Source organism: Symphalangus syndactylus, chromosome 9 (genome assembly GCF_028878055.3).
Source record: "Symphalangus syndactylus isolate Jambi chromosome 9, NHGRI_mSymSyn1-v2.1_pri, whole genome shotgun sequence".
In the NCBI taxonomy this organism is placed as follows: Eukaryota; Metazoa; Chordata; class Mammalia; order Primates; family Hylobatidae; genus Symphalangus; species Symphalangus syndactylus.
Window position 1 is genome coordinate 67159141 of NC_072431.2, and position 20097 is coordinate 67179237.

Below are 20097 nucleotides of genomic sequence, written 5' to 3' on the forward strand. Positions count from 1 at the left end.
TCTCCAAGCAAGAAAAATGGAAGCCCTCCCTTCTTATTGGAAATTGATAGGGGAGGCTTGGCACAGTGCCTCATGCTTGTAATGCCAACACTTGGGAAGCCGACACAAGAGGATCACTTGAGGCCAGGAGTTTGAGACCAGCCTGGGCAACATAGTGAGACACTATCTCTAGGGAAAAAAAAATAGCTGAGCATAGTATTGCACGCCTGTAGTCCCAGCTACTCAGGAGGCTGAGGCAGGAGGATCACTTGAGCCCAGGAGCTTGAGGTTGCAGTGAGTCATGATCTTGATCATTAAAGAAGAGTCTTGTCAAATTGTTCAATAGTTAGGGTATTATCACCTGTCTACTTTCCTGGTTCTTTACCTTTTGGTGACTGTCTCTTCTTTGGTGACTATGTCTTCTAAAATGAAAAAGCAGTACCAATCCCTAAGTATACATCTGTCAATAACTTACAGCACATTTCAAACAATATTACTGCTGTTTCTAAACATTCCTTTTTTTTTTGTTTTTAGCATGATCTGTTGTTGCCTGCGTTCATATAATTTCTGTCTTGGAAAATTATTGAAGCTACCAAATATTTGCAGCTATATTTAGATATAGACTTTAGATTATAAATATATGACAGAGACTCTTTACTGGGCCTTTTGGATGCAAGACCTCAGGGATATATGATACGTGTTGTGAGCCTCAGCCAAACTCTGACTTCCCTGTGGCTGATAACTTCTGTTACCTATACTTTAATGGTGCGGTCCGGTTAGTGACCAGGCGTAATATCTCACTGAATACAAGGCCGTAGTCAGAATCTTGGGGTTGTAGGACTAGACAAGCAGAAATCTCTTTATTTAATAGATGTCATTCCTGTTGAAATTCTCCAGCTACGACTGAAGGAAGTTGGCAAGTAGCCAAGAAAAATGTGGTGGAAAGGGTGTAAGAAGGGAGGAGATGTCAATGCCATGGACATTTGGCAAAGTCGATCAGAAGAGGGTTTTTCTACACGTGTTTTCTGCCGATCCTGAAATCAAAACTGAATACCATGCATCTTTTCCCTTAAAAAAAAAAGGAGTACAGTGGGTTGGCACATGTGAATGGCTCCTGATACGAGACTCTGTATGCTTTCTAGCAAATGCTGAAACAAATTCCAGTGGACCTTTAATGTATATGGGGATCTTGTGTCTGTGTTCCCTCGTGTGTCTGTGTTTGTGTGTGCCCGTGTCTGGGGGAGGGGGGTCATAAGGCAGGGTGCTTAAATGCTTTGTTGCATTATGTTAATTCCTCGGCAGTGCAATCAAATTCATGTCGTAATTAAAGCTGTCAGTTGGAAGGCAAGCCAATCGCCACGAAAACACAGCATAACAAATGAAGTGAAATGATTCTGCGTGTAGCTATACAATGCTTCGCCAGGCATGAAATTAAATAAGTAATTTGATGTTGACATCAGAAATTGAAATGATACCCACTGTTCCCTCATTCAGTCAGACCTGCATAAACAATAGCCAGAACAAATATGCACAACAAAGCCCTCTTCTCCACCCAGCTCCCCAAGTAATGTACAATATATATGCAAAATGAGCATAACAGAGCTTTCCGAGACCTGAAGGATGTAATTTTCTTTGGTATACAATAAGATGATATGTATGTGGGGGTAGGGAAGTGGGTTTGGTGGGAGTACTTCTCTTTCTGGGATAAAATACATTTGCAGGAAGGGAAAGAAATGAAATAAACAAATCCCGTGGTCTCTCTGAGTAATTCATCCTAAAATGAGTTTACTTCCCAGGGGCATGACTCCAAGCTGGTAGAGACCTAACTTGGCTTTTGCTTTCTTCTGCTGCTGCATGGAGGGCCGTGGGTGCTGGAAACAGGTGATGCTGTCATATGGCTAGTCACTGGTATGAGAAGTTGTCTCCATGACTACTGTGGATCTCCCTCCATACCATTTATGGGATTAAGAATGCAGCAAGATTTTAAAAAACTGAGTCCAGTGAGCAGGATCACACATCTATGGTGCTTCGTTCCTATGAGCTTATGTGAAACACTGAGATGAAGAAAGTTTTGCTTTAGGAGCTGCATTTAGGAATGCCCTGAAGCATACTGTTCTTGTTTGATGTAGATATAGTTACAGTACCATATTTCCTCCTCAAAGAGCTTAGCATCAAGAAGAATCACATCTGCTGTATTTTTACAGATGTCAAATTCTCCTGAGCCATTTTTCTTATACATAATCCATCCATTCATTTGTTTATACGTTCATTCAATAAGTCCTTATTAAATGCATCCTGTGTGCAAGTCATTGTGTGAAGCTCTAAGAAGCAATGATGAATAAGCCAGATGGTTACTGCTATCTGAAGTTTCCAGAGTAGGGGGCAGGACATGTAGGCAGAAGAGCTAGCAGTGAACAAAGTAACTGTTGCATCGGGGCAGAGGTCATTTTGCTCCTGGGAAGGTGTAATACCCAACCCAGGCTCATCAGGGAAGAGGCCTGGCTGGTGCAGGGATGCTTAGCTGCGACCTGCAGACCTATTCAGTATTTGCTTCATTGTCATTTCAAGCTTAATCACAAAGAGGAAGAGGATGCTAAAAATTAAATAATTTATAAAGAGAGGTTTTAGGAGAAAAAAAGAAACAAAAATCAGAATCTCAGGCAAGTTTAAAATACATTTTTTTTGGCTTCTTTTCCCAAACAAGTGATGCCCTGCATTCCTTTCAGAATTAACATTTTTAAGTTCCCTGTGTGTCAGAACTATGACAGCCTAAACTGGTAATTCTTGTGACTTAAACCCTTCAGAAAAATGGCGCTTTTCGCTGCTCCTCTTGGCCCACACATTCTTTGCATTTTAGTCTACTAATTATGTTTACAAAATGTTTCATTTTTGAAAAGCACTGTGTGTGTACTAACTGGTGCCTTTAGGGAATAAACTGGCAAGTAGGTCATACACTGGAAAAGTCATCCAAACCCACTGGGCTTTTATTTTCAAGTCAGTCTGGGCTTTTTCCTCTTGCCTGCCCCTTTGCGGCCACAAAACTGAGTAGCTTGAGACCAGGGCATTGAATGTCAGCAAGTCAGGGAGGCAAGCTGATGCATGTCTGTTTAGTCTCAGTGCAGGGCAAAATGCCATCATTAATTCATTACCCAGCTGCCTGTCAAATAAATTGGCAATTACATCCACCGCAGAAGCTTGGAATTCAGTAAATAGCACGTTAGCATCTCTGAGTTGTTGAGAGATGTAAAGGGGAAAATTAAGCAACATGGTGTTTGTATCAGTAGCAGATGACAAGGGGCAGCATACACTGGTGATGTGATGTAGTGATGAAAAGCCTGCAAAGGGCTGGTAATGAGCTGTGTGGATTGGAACGTGTTAAAAACCATTGCTGATTTTCCACTTTTGTCTTTATGCTTTATTGCAGAGTTCAGCTCCTTCCAGCTTGGGAACAGGCTACTTCGTAAGTCTATCTCAACTTCCGCATATGTGCCTTGCATTGGCATTGATTTCCTTCTATAATGAACGCTCATTGGGATATGAAAAAAAAATCTGAGAATTTCTCTCTCAGTCCTAAAGAGCAGACTGATTTCCATTCTTTATTAGGAATTGTTTTATTTTTAGAAGACATAGCCTGCTGGGCCCTAGGGATCTTAAGTAAGTCCGAGGTATATACTTGGTTCCTAACACCCAGGACATTAGCTCCTTACCTGGCCATGTAAGGAGATACAGGGAACCCTGATTAGCTCGTGCCACCATTTCTCCACAATTACTTTTTTAGTAAGAAGTGTCATGTGGGGGATGGAATTCAGGTTATGCATTGAGATAACTGATTTCTTGAAGAACATCTCTTCATATACAATGAGTTACAATGAGTTGCCTTTTTTTGGTGGGGAGGACAGGGAATGGAGATGGTATTTTTTAATGAATGTTTTCCCTCACAGTCTGGGTAGCTTGCCTTTAGGTTTTTCTTTCAGCAATAATTAAAATAATATACTTATTTTTGCTAAAATGCAAAGTTTATTTCTGAACCTTATTCTCTGTCCTATGGGAAAGATGGCACTGGGGTGACCCTTCAGGGATTATCACAATATTGTGATAATCATGAATCTAAAATTCATTCTCAAACAGCAGTTGTCACTTCATTATATTTATTTATAGTGAAATTCTCCTTTCTGGATTTAGTGATCCTTTTCAAGATACAAATGAAAAAGAGTGACAAATAAGCATTATTTGTACAATAGGATAACATGTCAATGTAGAAGTCTGTTGTGATACTTAAAGGAACCTAATTGGTGTTCTGAGTGATGAACACTGATACAGTCATGCCTCAGTATTTTCTGAGAAAATAGTGAAATCATGAAAATCAAATGAAGTGGGAAATAATTACTAATTCACTTTAGTTGCTTTTAACTTTTCTCTCCAATGCTAATTACTCTGGTTTTCTTCTGCCCATGTATTTCTCTCAATACATTTACATTAAATGTATGGAAACTAGCATCATTTCATTAATAAATGAGTATTTTCCAAGCTTAGCAAAAGTGGCATCTTCTAGATGTTGACTTTTTTTTGGTCTTAATCTATAATAGGAGAAAAAGTATAAGGATGATTTGGACCTGCTTAATACAGTTAGCACAGTTACCCTTGCTCCTACTTATTGTGGCTGAATATTTATGCTAACAGAAACAAGCAGGAACAAGCAGGATACATTCAGTATCCTGCTTCAGCAGTCGAAATAACAGACGTAGCCCCATCTGGCATCTCTTCACACCAGGCTGGATGTAGGTTGAGATGCTGGAAGTAAAATCTGGAGACTGCGATATCTATTCTCCATCCAAAAGCTAAAGCCTCCCCCTTTGCTTTCTTCAGCAGAAAGAAGGCCAAAGCCACTACCTTAGTCCTTGATCACTTCTGTACTGAACATACTAGTATTTTTTTTATTGTCAGTGGGATCACTCTGAAAGAAGAAAGTCATTTCTAGAAACATTGAGATTTTCGTTATGCTTTTTGCAGTTATTTTTCTCTCTAGTTCCAAGAATGGTTATTTTTATTCTCTAATAATGTATTCTTATGATTTAAAGAGTCTTTAATTACATGTCTATTAATAAAATGGCTTTTACAGCACATTGGATGAGTATAAAAGTTTTCTCTTATTTTGGTAAAATTGCTGGTAGACTTACTTTGCTTACATAAAAGTCTGTTGTATTATTAGCTTACATAGAGAAGATACATACCAGATGTATATTCAGCTTTCAACTATGACAAAAATGCCCTGCTAGGATGTGTTTCCAATAATGTGATTGTTATGTTATCAGAGTGCAAAATCCATTGATATTGTTGCCAAGTCCTCATGAAAAGTATCTTCTATTTCAACTTTCTTTCCAATAGTATCACATGTAATAATTTCAGATACTAACTTCCACACTGGTGAGTTTCTTACTTTTAAGTGGAAGTGATACGGGCACAGCTTACATTAGTTCTTTGCCAATATTTTATTTACACTGCGCTTTGTGATTTGTGCTGTCATAATAGCTTTTTACTTATGTCTGTAAAGAAGGCTCAGCTTCAGGTAAGTGAAATGGTGATTTTTCAAGTCTATCCTTACTCCTCTTCATCATGTCTTTGAAATGTGGATGGAGGGAAATCACCTGCAGAGTCCAGGAGCTATTAGCGCAATTGAACCATAACGTGAATTCTGGTATAAGAAAGCTGAAGGTGCTTTTAACAATCTAGAACCATTTTCTTGAACACTTTCCCAAGCCCCAACTTCACAGTCTTCCTTTGTTTCTATTTTATACTCCTCTAGAGCTTTTGTCAACAGAGGTAAGATGCTGTTCATTGTGTATGTTAATAAAATAGACACCTGAGTATATACATGTACACACCCTTAGCCAAAACCAGTATATTTCACTTTCAGTTCTTTTATCTGTAGTGATACATTCAGGGGTTTAAAGGAGAAGCCTTTGTTTTTGATCTGGTTGTATTTGTTTATATCTCCTTGGTTTTGTGTTCCAAAGATGTCTGCTTAGGTCTGTCACTTTTCCAATCCGTTTAGAAGCAGAAGATTTGAGAAATGAGAACAGCAGCTAAAATCAGTATTTACATAAGCATATTGCAAAGAATTCTTAAAGTAGACAAAATAGAGAAGGATTGGAACAAACTTTCTACATTTTTGGGAGCTTTTGAATAATGTGGGTGTTATACACACAGAGAGACACACATATATATTCATTACATACTCATGCCCAGCTCATATTCTAAATATAAATGAAAGTATAGACTAGTTGGAATCGATTTGCTTTTTTTTTTCTTTTTTGGCAAGAGTACTAAAACTTGTTAGAGTGTGTGTAGGATTTTCTTTCTTTTTTTTTTTTTTTTTAAACGTCAATGCAGTGAACACATTTTCTTTTCAATTTAAACGTTTTAGGCTGTATTTTCTCCTTAAACATGTATTTGAGGTTTCATTGTGCATAGTGTGTAATTAAGAACTTAGAGGCAGAATGATCTTCTAAGACTACTTGTATGGCCTTGGTCTGGTTATTTTATGTCTCTGAGTCTATTTCCTTATCAATACCTACCTATTAGTGTTGCAAATATTAAATGAGATAAGATATTTAATGAACACAGAATATCACTCTATATTACCAAATGATAAGTACTGCCTTCTGTTATTCACACAATCGTGTGTGATGGAGCAAAGTTGGTCTCATCAGGTGGCTCTGCAATGTTGTGCGAAGTAGGTTTTATAATTTGTACCTGTAGGTTAGGAGTATTTTATTCTTATTATATTCTTCTTGTAGCTTTCTCAGGAGCACAGATTTTGTATTTGATCAGTTATATACATTTTGTCTGTAGGTGAACATAAAACAGATAGGGTATTCATCCTCTGTGATTCTATATGAACATGACGATGTTGGAATGAACTGTTCTATTAGCTGTCCACATATTATGGTTGTTCTCTGTAATTTGTCAGTTAAAGTTACTTGTGTATTTTCTTCCTCAGAAACATTTGAAGCACTTGGAGCTTTTAAAGACTGCTTAGCAGCTTTTAGGATTGGGCTGAGAGGTTAAGGAACACCTGTTCAATATATTCCACTTTTATGAACTTGTATCACATTTGCTACTTTCTGACAAGAAAAAGAAAAATTGATGCCCTAGCATATATGAACACAGTAACTGAAATCAGTAGAATGAGAAGACCAGTGAGAACATTTCATGTTGGCCAGTGGTCTGGTATGTCATCACAGGAAAGATCTGGACTCATTCTTTATAGCATTTGGCTCCATGTGGAGTTGGGAGCTACTTTTGGGGCAACTAACCAGCCAGGCAGAACTTGATTCCTGCTGTAAGGGAAGTACAGCCTTACTTTTTTCCAAGTGACATGTTCTGCCTTCTCTGGATAATTTTCAGCCCTCTTCCAGGTTTGAATCTAACTGTCTTAGAACCACAGCCTCAAATAGCTTGTATCCTGCTTTTGTAAACTCCAGTAATTTCTCTTAAGGATTCTCAACTAATAATTTTCATCTTCCTCAATTGGGTCACGTCTAGTAATTGACACACTTTAAAGTTATCAGAGAAAACAACTCACTTCTACTCAGTGATTAAAACTGCCACGTTATATAGTAAAGGGGAATTGTGTAGTGGTATACATCTTCAAATGGGATTTGTATAATTATTGTTTTCCTGTGCAGTTGAATTACTTAAGTTGTGTAGGTAGTGCTGGTAACACACAGTAGGTGCAAAATATTGACCTGTAGCTTTCCATCCAGGGTTATAAAGGTCATAGTGGGAATATTCTTTGCCCCTTTCTAAGTTTTTGACTATAAACCCTTGAAATATCTCCTGTTTTCCTTTGCTGTGATTTGTATAACTTCTTCTTTTTTCTTTTTGACAGAGTCTTACTGTGTCACCCAGGCCATAATGCAGTGGTGTAGTCACAGCTCACTGCAGCCTCAGCCTTTCTGGGCTCAGGTGATCCTCCCATTTCAGCCTCCCCAGTATCTGGGAGTAAATGTGCATGCTACCACACCTGCCTAATTTTTGTATTTTTTGTAGAGATGGGGCTCTACCGTGTTGCCAAGACTGGTCTTGAACTCCTAGGCTCAAGCTATCTACCCACCTTGGCCTCCCAAAGTGCTAAGATTACAGGCGTGAGCCACCATGCTTGGCTGAATAACTTCTAAAACTGATTTGGTATTTTGTTTAACCATAGTTGCTTTTTAACCATTTTCCCATTTCCCCAGATAATACTCACCAGTGGTGCTTGTGGCTGCAACATTTATCTTTATATAACTGCCAGAAAATATCTTGCTTTTATTATTTTCCCATTGCTCTAGTATATTGACTTTGGAAACAAAAGATGTCATTCTACTCATAGCATTCTATTTTCAGTAGTGGTATTTCCATTTATAAAATATAGTAATTTTTATAAATGCCACCATGCCCAGCCACTTTTAAATATTTCTGACACATTGTATTCATTTATTTTGTGGGGGTGAATTCTTTTATTAGAACATTCAAATTAATAATTTTGCTTGGTTTGCAAGAAAACTGATGCCATCAAGGAAGATGAAAAGTTACTACGCAAATTTCAACAAAAATTTCTATGATTTATAAATGAGGGCTGGGCACGGTGGCTCATGCCTATAATCCAGCATTTTGGGAGACTGAGGCGGGTGTATCACTTGAGGTCAGGAGTTCGAGACCAGCCTGGCCAACATGGTGAATACCCATCTCTCTACCAAAAATGCCAAAATTACCTGGGCATGGTGGCATGCACCTGTAATTCCAGCTGCTCGGGAGGCTGAGGCAGGAGAATCACTTGAACCTGGGAGGCAGAGGTTGCAGTGAGACAGGATGGTGCCATTGCACTCCAGCCTGGGCAACAAGAGCGAGATCTCAAATAAAAAAGGAAAAAAATTTATAAATGAAGTTGAAAATTCAGTTTTTTATTTAATAATCCCAGTCTCAGATGCCCTTTCATTCTTTGAATTTGCATATCTCTATAAGATTTCTCTTTCAAAATTTTCTGGTTGTCTTATATATAATACCTTGTATAAGCTGATCTAGCAGTGGCTAGATAGGATCAGATGCAGGTTTGGATTTTGGCAAGGATGCCTCATAGATCATATTGTATGCTTCAATTAGGAGCCACATATTTAGTTCTTTATTTTTATTAATGTTAACAACCATTGATTAGACCCAGTGTTCATTAAGAGCTGCAAAATGGTGATATTGCAGTTCCATCATTCTGTAAAGAGAAACATCTACATTAACTACAGGTATTTGGTTATCCTGAGGTACAGTTAACACACTGTATTTAAATAAGAGGGTTTGAGCTCTCCAGAGAACCTATCACTATTTTTAAGATTTCTTAGGGGTTTTAGTTTCAGAAGTACAGATACATCAATCTGGTGCCGACGGCAGCTCCATCCAAAGCAGAAGAAATAGTCTTCTTCCCCACTTGCCAGTACTTGCTGTGATGCTAGGAAAGGATTTTGTATAATTCAAGTGTTCATTGATCACCTGTTACGTACTTATATTTAAGATAAATAACATTAAGTATTTTAACACTTCCCCCCAATAAAGACCTTAATCTTTGTATTTGTTGTTTTTTTTTTTTTTTTTTTTTTTTGAGACGGAGTCTCACTTTGTCGCCCAGGCTGGAGTGCAGTGGTGCAATCTCAGCTCACTGCAAGCTCCGCCTCCCGGGTTCACACCATTCTCCTGCCTCAGCCTCTCCGAGTAGCTGGGACTACAGGCGCCCGCCACCACGCCCGGCTAATTTTTTGTATTTTTAGTAGAGACGGGGTTTCACCGTGGTCTCGATCTCCTGACCTCGTGATCCGCCCGCCTCGGCCTCCCAAAGTGCTGGGATTACAAGCGTGAGCCACCGCGCCTGGCCTGTATTTGTTAGTAATTAACAATAGGTAAATTAATTTTTGGCCATTATTTATATATTGACAAAAATCTATTATAATGGAAATATTTTTGAAAATCTAAATTTTATCTAGAAATCCATGAAGGATATCCAGTTATTATTAGGGCATTTGGACTAATTGATAAAGAGTTGAGTTGGAAAACTACTCTCCAGATGGAGATTTCAATTCATTTTAACTCACAAGTATGACTTAAATATCTACTCTTAGTTCTTAAGTTGCATAATGTGTAAGCATGGCCCTCAAGTCAAAGATATGTAGCTGAGTTTGAAGCAAAGCAAACTGATTGGTCTATGAGAAGTGTAAGTAGAGCACTTGGAAGTATAAAGGAGGGTCAGTTAAATGTGGCAGGCTTAAATTGTGCAGAGCTTGATGGATGTTTAGATAGTCAACAGGAAAGAAAGGGTGGAACAAAGTTTGAGGCAGAGGGAGCAACAAAGACAAGAACACAGAGAAATTGCATAATAGTGTGGATTGAATTGACTGTATGATGTCTGTGGAGAGACACAGGACTTAGGTTGTCAGGGAATGTTGGTTGATTACAGGGAATGTGGGATAAAGCCTGGGAGGTAGTTGGGTGAGTGGGGAAGAGATGGTTTGTAGAGAAGGACGTCAAGTAAAGGATCAATGACTACAATACTCTTACTTGGAATTAGTCCCCAGAAGAGGAGATTCGAATGTAGGAAAATGGTGAGTTTGGAAATTCGAATAGGTAGTTAGAAATTTAAGTGTGTATTTAAGTGTAACTTAAAATCTAGGACATTACCAATGCCTTTGAAGCTACCTGTGTACTGTGCAGAAACATTTGGGCAAATGAAAGTTATTGCTCTTTCTTATGGGGAAATATTGTCACATTTTTTAACTGTAACCTTCAAAATACTACTCTTAACTGTGTTTTCCTCCTAGTAACAAAACCAGAATCTAAGGTGCGTTCTGATAGACTCCTCCACATGGCATAGATAAACTCTCTAATTTCAAGGGCCTTAGACAGAAAATATAATTGTATTTCCCGTGTCTAATTCTTACCCTTTTTTGGTCATGTTTTTGATCTGTTGACATTTTAATTGAGGGAATAGGATCAGTGAGCCAGGAGCAGACACATCTTGACTAAATGAACAGTACAAGTTAAACTCTGGTAAGAGACATTTAAACATTTGTAGAATCTCTACAATAGGATGACTTTTCCAGCACACCCTGTAGAAATTATCTTCTGCCTACACACTATATTTAACTTCGACTTCCTCATTCGGTACAAGGGAACTGAGAAATTGGACAAAAAATAATCAGGTGAGAAAAGATCAATTGGTGTCTCCAGTTGCAACCAATAATTTTAACCCTTTCATTTTCTCAACATTTAAATGAGGGAATAGGCTGGGTATTTTTAAACATTTGCTATCTACAGGAATCTTTGTCATTGCTGTTGCAAACTCTTTAAGGAGATGAGCAGAAAACTTAGGTGCTTCTGATGGATGTGAGGAAATAGCCCTCAGCTGATATCTCTCTGTCCTCCTAACCTCCATCTCTGGCCTCTCAGATTTAGAGGGAAAAAAATGATTTTGGAAAACAAAGATTTAATGAGCCACTAGGCAAGAGAGTGGCTAAAGGACATTAATTTCTAATATTTCAAAATTCATGATTCCAGCTGCCTTACAACTAGATGTCTACCATGTGCAGCCATTGCTTGTTGCTGGCCTCACTGCCTTTCTTTGCTGTCCTTTGAGCCACAGGAATGCAAGGCCATAGTGCTGCTTAGTCAACACTGTTCTTCACTGTCAACATTGAAAGAAGTCCTGATTTCAATGGAGTGGCCGAGTCTGCTTTTGTTTGAAAGTAATGTATTTTAAAATTCATTGGCCGGGCGCGGTGGCTCACGCTTGTAATCCCAGCACTTTGGGAGGCCGAGGCGGGCGGATCACGAGGTCAGGAGATGGAGACCACGGTGAAACTCCGTCTCTACTAAAAATACAAAAAAATTAGCCGGGCGTGGTGGCGGGCGCCTGTAGTCCCAGCTACTCGGAGAGGCTGAGGCAGGAGAATGGCGTGAACCCGGGAGGCGGAGCTTGCAGTGAGCCGAGATCGCGCCACTGCACTCCAACCTGGGTGACAGAGTGAGACTCCGTCTCAAAAAAAATAAAAAAATAAAAAAATAAAAATAAAATAAAATAAAATTCATTATGAACAATAATGCAATTATTCATAATGAATAATGTTTTATATTTGCATCATTCATTTAGGGCTAGTACATAGAGGTATTGAAGCTGTTGGCTTAGCCTGTTCCATAGCTAGTAGATCCTATTGGACATAGAGATGAAGTGGTAAAGGCTTTAGCCCAGTGCATTGACAGTCACAGAGGGAATGGACAGGTCATTGCCATGGAATTCTGAAAATAATTTTATCTTCATTTTCATTCTTTTTTTCTGACATTGGCTTTAAGGAAGGTTGTCTTATCCTTGTTGGAGATTTCCACATTACAGAAATGTTGCATTTGTTGATACGAGCTATGTAAAATGACCCACAGGCAATGTCAATTCCGGAGGTTTACTCTGATTACCCACACAACCCTTATTTTGATAGACTTAACTAGCCTGAAGTTTTATTGACTATCACTCAGAATCTTTCAGATCAGAGAACTCATTCCTTTGCTTAACTACTTAAAAAAATTTTTTGCTGAAATTGTAAATTAGATGCCTCCCAATCCGTTGCATAAGAAACTTATAGTTTGGTGAAACACCAAGAGTATCATTTGAAAAGAGGTTAAAAAACACAACTGGGGCTTGTTAAAGAGGAAAAGTGGTATTTTAACTCCAAGTGTCACATTTTCCTATAGTCAGCTCTAGCAGTAAACAAGAGTTATTGGAGGCTTAGATAGTTTGAGACACTTCACTTATCTCCCAGTACTTGACTTCAGAAGCCAAACATTTAAAATGTGTTTTCCTCATGTAAAAATGTTTATCCATTTAAAATACAATGTCATTTTAGCAAAAGCACCCTGGTGACAAGCTGTTTAGACATAGCACAGTTGATAAACTGTCAGGTCCTGTACACATACGCTTGAAAGGACCAGCGCAGTAACACAAAGATTGGCATTATAAATCACTGTTAACAAACCTTAATTTGCTTAGTAGGCTAATGAATGATCTCCAATTTTTCTTCAGTAATTAGCTTCGCTAACAGCCATGTCAAAGGGACCTTCCTTATACTGTATTTAGTCTCTGCTCTGAAATCTTTGGCGTCTAGTTTGCAGGATGAATAAAAACAAACAAAAAACATTTCAGTCTCCATTGACGACTCCCTGGTAATAAATCCAGATGTAGGGATTGTGGCTGTTTTCAAGTAGAAGCATTGCCAAAGGTGATGACTGTCTATTAGGGCTTATAAACTGTAATATAATCACAGATTTGGAATGGAGTGGTGAAGCCACATAATTGCAGTGTTTCCTGTCTAAATGTGCTGCTGTGTGTAGTGGCCTCTGATTTTAAGGAGCTGTTAAAAATGCAGCAAACATAACAGCTGTGGTTCCTAGAATACTCCTAATATTTCATATTTTCATCACATCTCATAAAATCTTGCCCAGACCAACAAATGACTACTTATCTGTACAGCTGGACTGCCTTAGAAGGAAATAAGAGAAAGTCTGAATCATGTAGGTTAGCATTACAGAGACCCACCAAGAGCTCACCCAAGCCCATGCTGTGCCATATTTCTCTTATTGCTCCTCAGAGTTCTCCCTTTCCATTTTTAGTCCCTAAAGAGAACACTTGCCTCTTACCGTTTGTAAGCAGATCTTATCAATAACTTACTTTTTCCTACCTTTGTGGAAAATAGACCCAACTTTGCCAAGAGAACTTAGGGTTCTATACTGGACAGAAAACTTCAGGTGAAGTTAATATCTCAACCCAAAATCAAAAAGAGACAAGAAATTTAGTTCTCTCAGAATTTTTTAAAATTAATTTTTAAAATAACTTTGCAATAGAACTAGCTCTGTGATATGAAAACCTGGTTTTTCTGGGAGGAACATTAGTACTAGGACATCCTGAGAAACAAAGGAAGCTAGTGAACCCAAAATGTTCTTTTAATCAGATATTAAACAGCTAAGCATCATGACCAAATGGAAGCCTTAAACTGCATTTGTACAGAAGCATAATAGAGTCACAAGTTGTTTTCACCTAATTGTTTCTAAATTGCCCACTTTACTAATTTGGTAATTACAGTAGACCTATTATTTTGATTTTACATAGGTCTGGAGTTACAGAACCTCTAGGTCAGAAGGGATTTCAGAAATCACCTTACCCAATCACCAATCTGAGACATAACTCAAAAAGTTATGTATTATTAGAGTAGGCTGACAATTTGGACTGTGACCTTGCTCATCCTGGATACTGTCCTTCAGTTGTTATAGTTGAAAGTCACATTAATTTTTCTGCCATGCCACAGTGTTTTCTTGATGTCAGTGACTGTTTTCATATGTGATACTGTTACATCTTTTTTATCAAAAAGTCTAATGGATTCTGTCTTAAGAATAGAGCCTTTATTTAAAAATCTCTGTTGAAGCTTGTCATGGTATACTTAGTATACTCGGCTTATTACTTTAACTTATGTAGATTCTGTCATGTAATATATTGTTGTTGCTCTTAGTTCCACATTGGTGAAAATCATCAAGTGCTACAACTATCTTTGTGACAGTTAAATTTTAGTGCTACTAGATTTTACTCATTGCTCTTCTTGTAATGCCCCACGATTTGATATATGCTGACTGAGTATCACAAGTCCTGTGTATTTCTTTCCATTGATGATTCTTATCTGGAGCTTTAACAGAAATCAGACATTGTTCCTCTGTTTTGGTTATTTATCGATACATCTGGAAAGAGCTTTGAGACAACCTGTATTCATACTTAACATACTGTACCTTTTTTCTTTGTAGCCATCCTATACAACTGTTTTAAAAAAAATTAAGATCCATGTTAATTAAAATAAGTAAAATTATGGTCAATGAAGCTGAAAAAGATAACAAAAATCATACCCAGTAGAAAATAACACAAGAAGTGTGGAACCATTGTTCTGTTACACAATGGCAAAATAATTGACTATTAAAATATACCTGTGATAGACTTAGTTGTGATGTGGATGCATTCATGGTAAGTTTCTCTGAGTTATTCTAATGTATCTGAACAAGCAGTATTATGTAAAAATAGAGGAAAGGATATACTATAAAAGAAATACAGTTTGATACAGTATTTATGTTTTAACAGATACGCTTGAGTACTTTAAATAGATAAATGAAAAAACTTTCTATTATTTGTAGTAGCTCTATATTATACACAGTAGTGTCCTGAGAAATTCTTGAGTTGTGACATACATATAAATTTTGAATACAGAAGGGATAAGTTCATTTTAGAAATTACTGCAAATTTTGAATTGGTAGAGCCATCAAATTTGTAAAGTTTGGGTCACATTTACTTCTGTGCATTGAGTGTCATTACATTCTGTTTTCTTTAATTTTCAAACGAAGGGTCGTACCACGCTTCTCTTTGAAGGGGCGTTTTGGTTTCAGCACATCTATGGGTACGTTGTTAACACTGTCATACGTCCAGTTAAGGAATGGTACACGTTTAGGGGCTGCTTGTTCAAGTCAAGGTGCCAATTGTTTCCTGCCTAAGCACTATTTTAGTGAACTCACTTTAGTCTAAAATCACTTGTTATTTATCTCAGAATGTTATTAAACAAGGATAAAATCAATGCAAAGCCAGCTATTTATGTAAATCTTATAAAAGTTTGATTTTCTTTAGATTTTTGTGACTAACAGCATCTCAGTCTTCCTTGGACAGGGGAGTGGTTAGAGTTTGGGTTCCCTAATTTGCACGTCTTACAGCCTAAGCTAAGCCTCAATGGTTGATACTGAAGTTTTGTGACCCTCATTCAATGTTCAGAGTCTATTATTTTAGTACGTTAGTGGGAAAAAAAATTCTGCTTTGCTTCGTTTCCTGCTGTGATATGTATATTGTGTTATTTTCTACTGGGTATGATTTTTGTTATCTTTTTCAGCTTCATTGACCATAATTTTACTTATTTTAATTAACATGGATCTTAATAACAATTTTCTCTCCTGTACATTTGTGTTTGTGACATACTCTTCACTACGTACTTGAATTAAGTAATTTTATTATTTTTCATCTTTCAGCAATATGCTTATTCTTGGTTCATTTACTATTTTACTTACATATTTTTATTTTCCTTTTCTCTCATCTTCTGTTTTCCAACCTCTACCTCCATTTGGTCCTATAACATGATAAAATTGCAAACATGAGCCTGAATAATAAAGGATTGCTTCACTGATTGCTAAACATATATTATAGTGCTTTAAAACTCATTTCAGGTCATCGTGGTGCCAATTAGTTTGATTACAAGCATTTAAGCTGTCACATAGAAAGCCTTCCACTTCCTAGGGCTTAGTTTCAAATCCTGAAAACTGAATGCTCTATACTTATCTATGTACACAGCACAATTTTATTATTTTGGAACAAAGCTATGCCTGTTACAAAGATCACTCGTAATTTCAGAACCTGGTTAAAGCCAGTGTGCAATTTTGGAGCAGAGACACAATTTTATTAAAAAATTTAAAATATGCATGTGTACATATATGTAGGTAGGGACTATCAAAAGAGATGTCAAAACCATCTATTTATTCTCATTTTTGGATAGAGTACACATTACCAAATTGTTACAATGTGGTTATTGAAATATCATTTCGGCCGGGCACAATGGTGCATGCTCATAGTCGCAGCTGCTTGGGAGGCTGAGTTGGGAGGATCATTTTAGCCCAGAAGATCAGTGTTGTAGTGTGCTATAATCATGCCTGTAAACAGCCACTGTACTCCCGCCTAGGCAATATCTCTTAAAAAAAAAAAAAGTGAAATCATGACTCTCATACATTATACAATTTACATGTTTAAAAATTTTATTTAATAATGATGGAAGTAGGCAGATGTTATAACTTTTTCAAAGGTAAACCAAAAGAAAATCCACAGTTATAGATGAGGAATATTGAAATGAGTGTGTAGATGGAGGCAGAACTGGCTTCAAGGAAGTCATCTGAGTCTCTACCTCACATGACATGTGAGTCATCTGAGTCTCTATCTCACATGGTAAAAATGTTTATTTTGCATTGTTATCACTTACCTACAACTTCCAGACTTGTAAAATAGTTTCCATGGAATCAGAAATTAATTATGCTGGAGAGTGTGCTATAGACGATGCCTAGTGTTTCCTTGAAGCACATGTTTTCCTATTTGATGAAAAATAGTCTTAAAGGAAGGTTTGTTTATTTAAATTTGGCCTGATCATTTACACGGGTGTGCCAAGAATGTTAATTTAGCATATAAGCCTTTTAAACTTTGCTTTCTCTGATGTTTTTACAAAATAAATCTCCTATTGCACTTTTAAAAGTATTATTTGCTGTCCTAAGGGTGGAAAGCCAAACCCAAGAATCACGGAAAGGATCACTGAAAGGAGTGATCAAGCACGATCACTGAATGGTGCTCTAGAAGTCTTCACTCAGCCCACGGGTCTTTGTGCCACCTGAAGTACCTGTAAATTTGGGTGAATTTCTTTCTTCTTGATGTTCCCAAAATATCCCAAAGTACCCTACCAAGAAGTGATCTCCCTTTCCATCTATGTGGCTGGATTCTGTAAACCAGCTACCAGGCTAGTTTTTCTGGGAGGATTGGTACTTTATAGAGATAAAGTCACCGTTAATTCCCTATAAGTGTTTAATCATATCTGATTAAATGAGCATTACTCACAAATAGGACATTCCAGACAAGATCTTCAAAATTTTTCATACTCATCTTGGTAAATAGAAAGGCCAATTCTTACTGAACCCATGTAAATAACTGTGTTGCTATGAAAAGTAAGAAGATTTAGAGTTTCTGGATTCTGGGGTGTCAGTGAGAATAAGGTTCCATTTTAAAACACTTCAGTTTATAAAATCAGAATTGTTATGAGTTATAAATAGCTTAAGAAAAAAGAGAAAGAGCTTCCTTATATTCTCAGATTAATAGAATACTGACATAAGACCAACAATACTCAGAACAATCATCCTTCATCATTTCATTGAGTCCTGTGTAATTAATTCTTGCTGTACTGAATCTTGGCTTATTAATCTCATCAACTCATCTCATGAATTTCTTGACTGAAAGAAGTTCTAGAAGTCTTGACTCAGCCCACTAGTCTGGTCTTAAAGTTATTTAAGCAATGACATCAGAAACCTGTACCCAAGAAGTCTATTCTTTGAAGTCTTAATTATTTGAAGAACCTGTTACAGTTTTTTTTTTTTTTTTATTGTGGGTGCTCTGAGATTGTCTGTCTTATTTGAAAACCAGAAGTCTGTTCTACCCTGTCACTGAATGCATAGCTTTCAAGGAAACATAAAAGTAAAACAAAAAACGGTGTAAGTGACAGACTTTAAATGGCCGTGGTTAATTTTCACTTACAACTTTTAAAAGTGAAAAATCTGATGAGAATTTATAACAAAAATAATGTATTTGATTATGTCTGTGGCATGTAAAACAAAGCTAGTAAAGAATGTTTTACACAAAACTATAAGCAAATGAGCTCATAGAAACTATGAAGATTTTAACATATTTCGTTACTTTTCAGACTCAGGTATTACAAAGCAAAGTAAATAAAATTCACTTTCCATGTTCTGTTCTCATTGTGCTCTTTCATATTTTGGAACAAAATAATACTTTATTTCAAGACTATTCATAGTGTGTTCCATGAGGTCAGAACTACTTCCATAGTATTTCTAAGATGTTATTACCATGCAGTATGCTCATTATTGCTAGTTTGAAATGAATCAGCAAGTCAGCATTTAAAATTTTTTTAAGTTCCAATTTTTAATGTTGTAAATATCAATAGTTATAACCCACACACACTCTCATAGACACAAAATAAGCTCATTGAGGTCCTCAATAAGTTTTAGGAGATAACTGTAAGCTATTTGGAGACCAGAAATCTTCAGAAACATTGCATTAGGACACAGGTGTTCTTTTCCTTGAAAAATGGCAGCACACACATAATTATATTTCTTAGAAACTGTTGCTTCTAGATATGATGTCAACTTCTTGCATTAGTTTTAATTTTTAACCAAATTAACTAACTTCTATTTCACGTAAAAAAACTTGGGAATAGTTATGATCTTCCTTTTCCATATCAGCATTTTAGAGGAGATCATGAATAAACATAACCAACTTTCTATAGCCACACACATCTCTTATGCACCTTCATAAATAGACAACAATGAATATATTCATTAACTTCACGCAAAGATAGTCTTCTCTGTAGATTATAAAAATAAAAAGCAAAAAGATGAAATTTTAAATTATGATTAGTGCTCAGTGTTTTAGTATTCCATCTTAATTAGAAATGGTGTAGCTATCCAATGAATATCTGTTAATTAATTTAATATCAGTCTAAGGTTTTAAATTACTTAAAAATCTTGGAAATTATGCTCAAGCCAACATAGTAAGAAGCATAATTACTATTGAAGAAAAGTTTTTGAGAATATTGATGCAATTTGGTCGAAGAAAAATAAAGACAAACATAAACATAAAATAGAAATAATGCTAGCTTATTTGGCCAGGAAACCTGTATATTTTTAGGTAAATTATCTAGAGTAGAATTAAAATGTTTACTCATGTACTTAAAACTGATAAAGAAGACTTACTGTTTTTATTAAGGCAAGATTTATTAAACTAACCTTATTTGGCAAAGTTATATGTAAATTAAGTGAACTTGAGTTTGTAAAATGTTTCTGAGGTAATGTATGCAAGAATTTATTGTTTAATTTAGTACATTTAAGTGGTTAGAGATTCAATTCTCTTCTTTTCTGTGAATTTTAGGATTATTTAGTATATGTAAGCACTTACACTGAATAAGCCTATTAGAACAAAACTCCTTTAGTCTTAGAGACTTTATAATTTCATTATTAATACCATCTGAGGTAGGAAAATATTGTGCACACAATGAAAGGTAAAGGTACTTTTGAATTGTATACCCTCAGATGTGTAGAAAGCATACAGTTCCAATTCTAGAATTTCAGCCATAGGTCAAGAGTAAATACAGAAACACAAAAAGTTTCACCAGTCCAATTGCAAAGAGCTATTCCTCTTCCCAGTAGACATGC

At 36.6% G+C, this 20097-nt stretch overlaps 1 protein-coding gene across 10 annotated transcripts in view; it reads left to right on the plus strand.

Annotated features, from left to right (window-relative positions):
- Nucleotides 1-20097, plus strand: part of AUTS2 (activator of transcription and developmental regulator AUTS2) — a 1235532-nt gene that overhangs the window by 563024 nt on the left and 652411 nt on the right. For all 10 annotated transcript variants that reach the window (XM_055292935.2, XM_055292938.2, XM_055292933.2 and 7 more), the window contains exon 4: nt 3404-3439. In XM_055292935.2, coding sequence (XP_055148910.1) covers nt 3404-3439 — 36 coding nt within the window. The remainder of the gene's footprint in view (nt 1-3403; nt 3440-20097) is intronic.